Raw genomic sequence first — 11654 nt, 5'->3', positions numbered from 1 at the left:
GTATTACTTAATATAATGGAGTATCAGAAAATGAAGGTTTACCGTCATGAGGAAAATGTTATGCATTTTTTAACTGTGGTAAATAGTTTGTGATTGTTTGGTAAATAGTTTGTGAAATATATTTTCCATGAATTCGTCAAATTTTACCAACTCTATATTGATGCAATTCTGATAAGGCAAAACAACGTGTGCCGGGTCTTTTGACAATATATGTAGGTGCAGTGTTGTACTTTTGAACGAATTCGCCTTTTGGATGACCTGATATTTGGGCAATGATTCGAACCAATATATATGTGCACATTACTATCATTACGTTTTCCTGAAAGATATTTTGGGTTTTTATCCTGTTCTGGTAGGTATTTCGCGAGAAGAGAAGACTAAGGCATGAATTCGCATGCCTGTTAACCTTACCTTGGAATAAACCTTGAACCAATTAGAACCAAATGTTTTTATGCCCTACACCTCTATGTTATAAGCATATGTTGCCACAAGAGTTTGCAGCTGCACGATATATTGATTCTATATCCTTTTTGTATATCGTTTATCATCTCTCAACTATCAGAATCGTTCCTAGTCATGTGTCCGTCGGTCCATTATAATTTTAATCTAATTATCACGACCCGACTTAAATGTCGATTGAAAACAATTATCTTCAGAAAACAAATTTTCTGTGTCGACATCTTTCAATAATTTCCATTGTTGAATTCTGGATATTTTGAATGTAGATTCGGTTCCTGCCTAAGAAGACTTCACCCTGAAAACCACGAAGTTATACGTAGAAGGGCATCAGCCAACGAATAAGTAGGTATGTTTTCATGATGATCGGTTTATATTTGACAGCTAATGAAATAAATAAATTTTTACATCGTATCTTAAAATCTGGCCAACGAATAAGTAGGTATGTTTTCATGATGATCGGTTAATATTTGACAGTCAATGAAATAGATAAATTTTGACATTCTATCTTAAAATCTCGCCACAATCGCTCACTACAGCTCTCCTATAAAGACTCACTACAGCTCTTCTTTCATCTCATTATTTCGTCGATAAATACTTTATACTCCCTACTGAAGGATACTACATTCAGTTTGTATACAGATACTTGTTTTAATTTATATAAATCTCTGCAGTTCATCTACAAAAACTCATTTTACTTCAGCTCGCCTATAAAGACTTCAGCTGGTATATAAAGTCTTCCTTCAGCTCGTCTATAAAAACTTCCATTTAACTCGTATATAAAGACTCCCTTCAGCTCGTCTATAAAGACTCCATTCACCCTGTATATAGATACGATGATACTGCCTACAAACGATGACTACATTCAGATCGTAAATAAATACCACCAGCTTTATTTGAATTATAATAACTCCCTTCAGATCGTCTGTAAAGACTATATTCTGTATACAAAAGACTCTCTTTATTTCGTTGACAAATACCTTATACTCCCCACAGAAGAAGACATTCAGTTCGTATAAGGACTCGTTTTAGTTTGACTATAAACTCCCTTCAGCTCGTCTACAGAAACTCCATTCAACTCTTCTATAAAGACTCGCATCAGCTCGTCTTTAAAGATTCACTTCAGTTCGTCTATAAGGACAGCTCGGCTGCCTTCATCCCGTATATATAAAGACTTTTGTCTATAAAAAACTCCAACTCGTCTACAAAGACTCCCATCAGCTTCCATCTCCATATTAAAACTAGCTTCAGCTCTTCTATGCATCCAAAATATGAACTTCGATACAGTGTAGATAAAATAAGGCACTCGACTGCTCGATCATTGCCTCTGGAGTAGATGTAGTGGAAAAATAAAATAAAAGTCCAGAAGCGAGACAAGGTGCTCAAAGCCATCTCTGGCCAGAACCATATTAGCGTAGCTTCGGTCAGGATGGTCAGTTAACCTGAATGTGTATCAAGCGAGTGTCACAGGGGTCGAAGACATTTATTTATCCCACTTGCAGGCAGGGCCCGCATGATACAGGTCATCTATATTCATGCCCACTCCAGCCCACGGATCTTCGTCCGATTGATCTGTGGCTGAGAAGTGGCGAATTTATTGCAGCTCCCAACATAACATTTTATCACCCTTCCCATCAATCCCTTCAATCCACACATAATACAATAACCAAACTCAATTTACCACATCCTCCCACACATACATCATTCACATTCAACCCCGCATCCCCAAACCTATAGTACACATGTTCAAATAAACAGCGTTGAATTATTTCAGGGAAAACTAGACAGCCAAACTCTTACAACAACAAAAACATCCATAAAATGCGTCAACTGGTACTTACCCTATAAAACAAACTGTCCTTATTACATAAAATTCTTTTGGAAATATTTAAATTTTAAATTTGGATATTTAAAAATAAATATTTAAATTTGGATCGTAGAGTTAAATGGAGATATTTAATATTTACACTCTGATTTCGGGGTGCTATAAACGGAATGACAAATACAAAAAATTTAAATTGCTTTGGTGGAAGATGGGCTCTACAAGAACAAATTTTATTCACCAGATATAGTCTACCTTGGAATAATGGCACCATCAAGCCAGTTTCTTATTACGTTGAACACACAAAGAAATGCTAATACGAGCTATAGTATTTTAATTTTTTACTTCTTTCATTAAGTTGCCATAAAAATCTTGTAATTTCAGTTTCTAATTACGCTGATGTACGCTTAATTTGTACCCCAAATTTTAATGGTGTATGTATTCTAAAATCATTTTTTCACGCTTGCTCTTGTCTAAAAAATAAACATTTCAAAATGCTATTGATCTGCACAAAAAATTGTAACAAATTAGAATTACTTAAGAATAGATAAAACGGCACAGATTCCGAATTCGTCGTTTCGTTGCGTATTTGTTGTCGATAATAATGCGATAAGCTACATAAACACATTGTCAATTCAAATGTTTAGTATGTAATACCACTGATTTTAAATCATTTGTAATATTATGTTCAACAAAAATATATATTTAGCATTAATGCACTTAAATATATGTTTTCACTGTTATCAAATCGGATTTTTGTTTAAACATGGGGTCTAGTCATTGAAACACAACAACAACCGTTAATGTAATACTTTCACGTTATGCGAATAACAACAATTTCCAACGTCTACTTAGTATGAACTGAATTACAAAAGACAGAGAAATGTTCAGCGTAAAAGAAATTGTAATAATTACCCAGAAATGAAGTAGGTGAAAAAATAACAAAAAAAAAGGTTAAATATTTTTAACTTAGATCAGCATAAAACTCACGGCATTATTTGAGAAAAAAAATTGCAGAAGAAATGTTCGATTTATGGTATTTTTCATTAACCGTTCTGTATTGAAATAATTCTCTATTCACTTATAAATAAAATGTTTTTGTTTATAATTTTGAGGAAAATGCCAAGCATTTACACGGCACATAAAAGCATTTTAAACACATTTTATATGGGCGATTGTTTAAATCCGCGGGCAGCATAATCAGAAGGCTGTGTTCTATCGGACAGCCTGGGAAAACCTTCATCGCCGGGATTGCAAGCTTTGCGGGATGTAATTACGCGCCAGCCACCTTTACGAGTCCAATCCTAATTAAGTTGTATAAAAGGCAAACAATTACAAACACACCTCTTCGTTTGTTGTTGTTGCTATACTTACATTGCGATTGTATTTGAAATAGTAATGGGCGGCCAAGACAAATGTTGAGAAAAGAGCAACTTTGCCGGTCCAGAAGCGAATAGTCCAGGCACGTTGGAATCCCTGAATGGAAATATTTCAAAATAAGATTAGTTTTTCAGTTTTCCAAACAAATGCCAATAAATATCCAAAATAATTTGGGTTGCAAACGCATTACATAATTCTATATCATTTGACAGAAGAGGACGACTACAAATTAAATGCATTAACACAACATACCAAAACAGGAGTCAAAGCTTTGTGAACTGCATCCAAAGGTGCTCTGTAGGCACGCTTAATGGGATTCATTAATTCCTTTTCCAAGGCTGGAACTTGACGTGGTCCATGGTGCAATTCCAAATCTTTGAGCCATTGCTTACGCCAGGCGCGTTCTTGGTCGCTCATGCCAACCAAACGCTCGCGTTCACGGACCATACGGCCGGCGATGGTCATAGGTTTCACTCCACCTGTTTCCGAAGCCATGTTTGTTTGCAATATTCTCTGGGGAAAATAAAACAAATGTAAGTTTCTAATTTTTTCGGGAGAAAAACAACCAGACTACCAACCTCACCAATGGAATGACAGCTATCAGAAACAGCTGTTCGTACTGTGTCAAATGTCAAATCTATAGGCAGGGTTGATTTTGTTTTTTGTAATAGAATGGATATATTTTCAAGTTAACTCATAGAGTTTCAGTAAAGTAGCGCCATCTGTTGAGTTTAAAATGAACAACAATATAAATATTATTTTAATATTATTTTATGGAAAAAAGTTTTATTTTGAAAAAATATATTCTTGCAGTGAGGGAACAGACCAAATATTTCACAGGTTTGCCAGCCTTAAAGGCTGTAGTTTGATACCTTAGTTTTTCATTGTGTGACAAATCTTCTTACAATGATCAATATTGGTCCACGTTTACGAGTCGTCCCATAAAGGGGTACCCAGACACATATTCGGTACTGTGGGGAGTTTGAGCACGTTTTTCAACCAAATTTAGTATTTTGGATATTATATATATATTTTAATATATATATAATTTTACCCATACTTCCCAAAATCATACCACGCGTGTCTATGGTGAAAATAAATTTTAACATCTTTTTCACTTGTTTGTTATTCACATTTTTTTCTTTAAATCAATTTTAGGTATCAAACTCAATAGCGGTGATGCCAGATTTATTTTAAACACTACTTAGTCTGCTTTTCCACAGGCAGATTTTTATTTGGCAAATGTTTTGTTTTCTCTTTTGAAATTTTCGCTTGCTTTTCCATTACCAAATTTTTCTTTGCCAAATTTGCGAACCAAAGTACAAAAGAAAGAAAAAAAACGTCAAAAGTGTTTGCATTTTAAAGATTTTTTAATATTTTATTTATTTTTTATATATTTTATTATATAAATTGCAAATATAAAAAATTAAATTTCACTTGCACAAATTAAAACAACAGGTTTGTAAACAAAAGCCGGCCGTGTGTCAGTAAAGCGAATAGGTTCAAAAGGAAATGTCAACAAAATTGTTTTCAACGAACAGAGCAAAGCAGAATTTGCGTGTGCGGCAAATTCTGAACAGGCAAATTTTTGTTTTTCTTCCTCGCACCCCTCTCGCCTACAAACTCAGTATTTGCCAAATAAAAATCTGCCTGTGGAAAAGCAGACATAAATGTTTGTCATTGTTAAATGTTTGTCATATACAAATGAATTGAGTTAGCTAACAAGTATTTCCCTTTTAAATCGAATTTGTAAACTTTTTAAGGTGGAAGACAATAAATATAGTTAGGTTATTGTAAAATCTATAAAAAGGCATTTACATTAGAACTTTTAACTGAGGATTTATATATATACAATGGAATTGACAATTTAACCGCTGGGTTAACCAAATCTGGTACAATGTAAACGTACCAGAAATTTTGTGAAGGAAATAATGCTAGCGTAGTAAGTTAAAAAAGTTTTAAAAAAATGCTAAAAGAAAATTTTGCGGCTAAATGACAAAATTAAATGCTCAATTAGGTGTAAAAATGCTGAAATGGTCACAGTGCAATTTGCGGTGTCGCAGTCGGAAGACGGCCAGTACATAAAGAGGGAAAACCTCATAGCAAACGCCATCTATTGACAAATGTGGATTTCAATATGCTTCTATGTTTTTGCATCGTATTGTTGGGTTGGTGTATTGGCGATTTAGTAATGGACACACAAACCAGTTCTACTACAAATCTTTATTTATTACATACATGTGAATCGCTAAGCGTATAACAGTTTATGACACTTTCACAATTATAGCACCGTTAACTGTTATACTGTTATAAAACTGTTATACTATTAATTTTCATCAAAATTTTTTCCAAAATTAATGATTTTTGATTATTTTTTTGATTTTGTTGATTGATTTCCGCGAAAATTGGATGGAAAAACAAAAAAACAATGTTTTTTGTTCACGGATAAAAAAATTTTCCGCGAAAATTTTTATTATCCGTAATTATAGTCAAGACACCAACCTTATCCAACATTTTCGATAAAATTGTTTATGAATTTTATAGGAAAAAAATGAAAAAATCGTCGGTATCGTATATCGACGATATTATCGTATCTGAAATGCAGTGGAATTTTTGGGAAAGCTACTAGCCAGCCCTTCAGAGTGTAATAAAAATTATTCTCTCAACTTTTCTATGTCATTTGCATATTTTTTTGTTTTTAATAATTTCTTTATTTATTTAATATTATTATTGTTGTTGCTGTTGTTTTATGATAGATACAGAAAAAAATGTTTATTTAATATATAGTTGTTATTTTGTTGTTGTTGGAAACTAATGAAAAAATTAATAATTTTTTAGTAATGCATGTTATGCATGTATTTTTTTGTATTGTAAGAGTTAATGTCAATTTTTAATTAAGTTATAAACAATTCAAAAATTTAAATTGTTTTAAGTTTTCAAATTTTGTTTCTTTGTCTGTTTTATACAGAAAAATTTAACTACACAGAAAATGTCTAACTCTTGTTTTGTTTTAATTTAAATTTTATAAATTTTAATGTTTTTTGTTTAGTCATTATCCACTGTGGTATAAATATTATGCTTAGAATCACATTCTGAGTCTGTCCGTCCGTCCGTCCATGTATTTTTGTGAACAAAGTACAGGTCGTGTTTACGATCCGATTTGGATGAAATTTGGCACAGTTCACTTATTTGGCCCAAGGACGAACCCTATTGGGGAAAATCGGTTCAGATTTAAATATAGCTCCCATATATAGCTTCGTCCAATTTTATGTAAATGATGCACCAAACACCCAAAATTTATCCGATTGTGACAAAATTTTGCACAGCGCATACTTATGTATGCGAAGTTTTGTTGGAATCGGTTCACATATGGGTGATTCCACGTAAACTTACCCCAGCTCATTTAAAAATGAATAATAGATTTTAGCGAAAAAAAAATAAATAAAAAAATAAATAAATAAAATACCATAACTGATATCACGAACAGTATAATTTTAAATATCCACGAAGAGTTTATAAAATTTAGGACCAGATTTTTTAGTAAGAATACATTTCCATGGTGTATCATGAAATTGTTGGCTGCACTACATTTATTGACAAACTCGCAACACTTTTTTCGACATATTTTTTTGCTTTTACGATATTTGACTTTTGGCCACATGAAAGTAAACATATTTAAATATTGTTTAGTGCAAACTCGTAATTTATTGGAAATATTTATTGCCCGTAAATGTCTTTGTACCACGAAGGTCTCGTTTGTCACATCCGTTACGGTAAATATATAAAAAGTATAATTTTATGTGGATATTTATATAATATATTTTGCGCATGTTAGGTCAGAGTTATACTGAATAAAATGAATAAAAAGGTTTCAGTATCATTTTAATATTTAAGCTAGTACTTGCATCATAAGATCTGTCATACCCGTTACACAAAAATCGAGGACAATTTTTAATTAAATTCAAATATCAATATCACAATTTCTGCTATGGAATTCAAAAATAGAATGCAAAATTTTCGGTTTGAGTTGAAAAAAGATCCAACTAAATTAAAAAACATCTGGAAAAAGAAAGAGATAAGAAACGTCGGGATAACAAGAAAAAGGTGATGGATAATGACGCGTTTGTAGGAAAAATGAATAGAGATAGAGAGCGTCAAAAGAAGAATTTATCTGGGAAAAATCTCTTCGAATTTTCAAATTGGGTCTTATAAATCAAAAAGATCTCTGAAGAAAGCTGTGACTACAGTAAAAAAAGTTTACCGCAGAGCTCATCAAAAAAGAAAGCTGTTTAGATATAGCTCCCATATATAGTGTCCTTCGATTTTTTGTGAGTGATGCACCAAACTCCCAAAATTTGTCCGATTTTGACAAAATTTTGCACAGCGCATTGAATCAGGTCCATTCTTATGTATGCTAAGTTTTGTTGGAATCGATTCAGAATTAGATATAGCTCCCATATATAGTTTCGTCCGATTTTATGTGAATGATGCACAAAACTAACAATATTTGTCCGATCGGGACAAAATTTTGCACAAATTACTGAATTAGGTCCAGACTGATGTCTGCAAAGTTTTGTTAAAATCCGTTTAGATTTAGATATACCTCCCATAAATAGTTTCTTACGATTTTTTAGGAATGATACACCAAACTCCCAATATTTGTCCCATTGACAACATTTTGGATAGCGAATGCAATTGAGGAAAAAATTATGACTGATAAGGATTGTGGAAATCGGTTCAGATTTTGATACATTTTTTATATATATTTTCGTTCGACGGTGCACCGAAGGACCTATGTTTGTTCGATTTAAACGAAATTTGGCAGAGAGTATTAAATTGAATATTGAGTGATAACAAGAAAAAAAGATTGTATGCAACGGTTGTTCAATAAGATCCATGTGTGTCTGTCCGTTTGACATGTAATTTTTCATTGATTTCAGAATGGTATGTGTATGGGATTTTTTCAATTGGTTCAAATATCTATCTAGATAGCACATTTAATTTCGCCCGATTGCATCTCAATTGTTCTCCAATATCTACAGGATATTGTAGATATTAGCATCTTTTGTATGTGTTCTCCAACTTTCCTTAGATTCTTCACAAGGATCTGTTTGTTTATTCATCTATTCAGGATATTGTAATGTGAAACATTTTCCCAAATTTGATATTAACATATAGCCTTGTGGATTGAAAACGAAATGTTCCACCTACAAGTGGAACGCTGAAGGATATCATATACACGTTGTCTTCTAGGACTTTCACAATATTTTACACATTGTTGTGCCACTTATTTTTAAATCATTTGCCACTACCCTTTGAAATCCCCCAACAGCCAGGAATTTTAACTTGTGTATGAAAGGACCAACATCTCTCAAAATATCCATAAATGCTTATTTTAACACGTTCCAGTATCATTAGACTTTTTTTGGTAGAAACCAGGGCAATTAATAAGCCAGCAGGCATATTTTTTCTTAATTTTGTTGTTAAACAAATTGCAAATTCCAATGAAACATATTTTTTTTTATTGAACACATTTCGTAACCTATTGAACACAGCTATGCTTTCGAGCCGCACTTTCGCTCGAAATTGAGCACACCATTTTGCACAACATGGGAATTTAAAAAAGTATGGGAATTTAAAAACTTTCGGAACATGTCACATGGGCGAATATTACAAATAAATGTTTTTGTAATAATCTTAATGTTATTTTTGAAGATTTTTTTTATTTTTATTAATAAATAGCTGACCCGGCAAACGTTGTTTTGCCTTGTTAATATTGCATTAATATAAGGTTGGTAAAAAAACATTATTCACTAAGTTTATGTCAATAAAAGGTATTAACTAGTAGCCCAATGCAGGCCCAAGCACATAAAAGTTTATAATTTGGTAGAACTTATTTCACCAAATGTTTTTATTTTTATTTGTTCAATAGAAGATCATGTTTTGTTATTGCTCCAACGTTTTTACACTATCTTATTTGTCCCTTCTTGATGGATTCTTAATTTCAATATCATTTTGCTCATGTCGAATTGTCCTTTTGACTTTTTTTTTTAAATCAGTATATAACTCGAAAAATTTTATATTTGGCATATAAATTTAGTGGTTTCTGCTCAGTTATAGGTATATATAATTTTTAAACAAATTGTTAATTAGTTTTTAGATTGCCGTTATAGATTTCTATATGTTTGCTATATATTCTATAAATAGTTTTTGACAGTTATGGGGGAAGAGTTTGGCCAAGGTTGATGATGCCTGCTTTATATCTTAACTCTAAATCGTGAAATGTTGTAATGATCGCATTATTAGTATTAGAACATACACAAATTTTATGAAATTAGAAGTTTTGTTTTTACTAACTCAAAAAAACATACGTCTTAAAAACCAAAAATTTATTTAAACATTAAGGGAACCGACCCATTCACGATTTTAATTTTTCAAGATTTTCAAAGGGCTGGTAAATCAATACCAATGCCTGTTAAGGTATGTAACTTTGCATATATATATTTGAAGATGTCTGGCTCTCGTATTGACTTCGCTCTAAAATTAACAAAATGGCGGACATTAAAAAAAAATATTTTTGGAAAATCGCCGATTTTTGACCACAAACCAAGTTAAAAATAAGGAAGTTCTTCACCGATTGGCTTTATCCTAGTTCATACGATAGCTATACACTCACGGAGAAACGTGTAAAAATTTGGAATAGATCAGATTATTAGTTTTTGAGTTATCGTGCCCGACATTCGTTTAGAGGAAAACGCGTTTAAAGTTTGAACCCTTCTCAATGCTGACACAATATCGCTTCAAGAGTTCTTGAGATTTTCACTTGAAATTTTGTAGGGACATTCTTGAATTAGTGTACATATATTCGAATTAAGTCAAAAATTTTTTTGACCCCGAGAATTGGAGGGGACCCCCCCTTAAAGCTCCATACAAAAATTGGGAAATTGTAAATATTACTTAATATATTTGTTTTGACGGAATCTCACAATTAGTTTGCATATTTTCCTATTCTGACCACATACGATTTATAAGTCCTTTGAATTGTCAAAATCGGTATAGACGTTCTTGAGTTATAAACGATGTAACTAACACAACGTTCGATTATTCCAATTTCCCGACTTTTTGATGTTTTTCTCAACATTTTCTTCGTAAACAACTTCTCAATGCAATTGCAAACAGCCGAAGGAAGACGTGAGAGAAATCGGTACTACTGACTGTACCAATGTCCCTGTATACCAAAGGAAAACCAAGGTAGTTTCTGACTTCCACGAGTCGCCCTGATGGCCCCATGTTGTCTAGGGCTACAAAAATTTGCAGAGGGGTCTGATCTACATCTAGATCAGGTCCGTATAGACTAATTTAAAACAAAAAACCTCACGATAGTCCAATTTTTTAATGAATTACAGAGCTATCTTTGGATGGGTACAAATGTACCACGGTTATTGATCTACGTATAATTTTTTGGTTATTGACCGTAGGGTTAATTGCGTTAGTATACATTTTTCTTGCTCCATTTTTATATATATAGATTTATAAAAATTCGAAGTGAAAAATTAGAATGTATGTGATGCGCGAATACCCAATTTTTAAAAACATTCCAATTTCTCATTTCGGAGTTGTCCATAGTTTTTTTTTGTATAACATCAATTATTTCCTTTTATTTTTTTTCGAAATTTTTGGTGATATTTTCTAAAATTGTAATTGCGCGTCACTGCAAAAATTTCGACCATTTAGGTAACCATTTAGGTATTACTGTATTAATCCTTCCTGATTCAGATCTTTTATGTGATTCTTCAATGAATACAATAAAATTATTACAATTAATTTAATTTTGCAACATTTTTCTCGTTTTAGGTGAATGAGATTGCAGAGCAAAGATAATACGTCGGCTTCATTATTCAGTACGATTATTTTCAAATCGTACTGATTTCAAAATTCCACATGGAATTTGCAAATTAATTTTGATGTTCCCTCCTTGTAAACACCTTTAATGGTG

General features: G+C 32.3%; 1 protein-coding gene across 1 annotated transcript; it reads right to left on the bottom strand.

Annotated features, from left to right (window-relative positions):
- Positions 1–3359: 3359 nt before the first annotated feature.
- On the bottom strand, positions 3360–4264 carry LOC133323556 (uncharacterized). The gene is made up of 4 exons (XM_061532472.1): positions 4230–4264; positions 3911–4169; positions 3653–3754; positions 3360–3582 (listed from the first exon to the last, which is right to left on the bottom strand). The coding sequence occupies exons 2-4, from the start codon at positions 4151–4153 to the stop codon at positions 3442–3444; spliced, it is 486 nt and encodes a 161-aa protein (XP_061388456.1). The 5' UTR covers positions 4154–4169; positions 4230–4264; the 3' UTR covers positions 3360–3441.
- Positions 4265–11654: the final 7390 nt, after the last annotated feature.

The sequence above is a fragment of the Musca vetustissima genome, unplaced genomic scaffold (genome assembly GCF_032173495.1).
Source record: "Musca vetustissima isolate MV318-11 ecotype Yass unplaced genomic scaffold, APGP_CSIRO_Mvet_v1 utg9771, whole genome shotgun sequence".
Lineage (NCBI taxonomy): Eukaryota > Metazoa > Arthropoda > Insecta > Diptera > Muscidae > Musca > Musca vetustissima.
The sequence above is the reverse complement of the archived record's forward strand: the minus strand, read 5'-3'. Positions and strand labels throughout refer to the sequence as shown.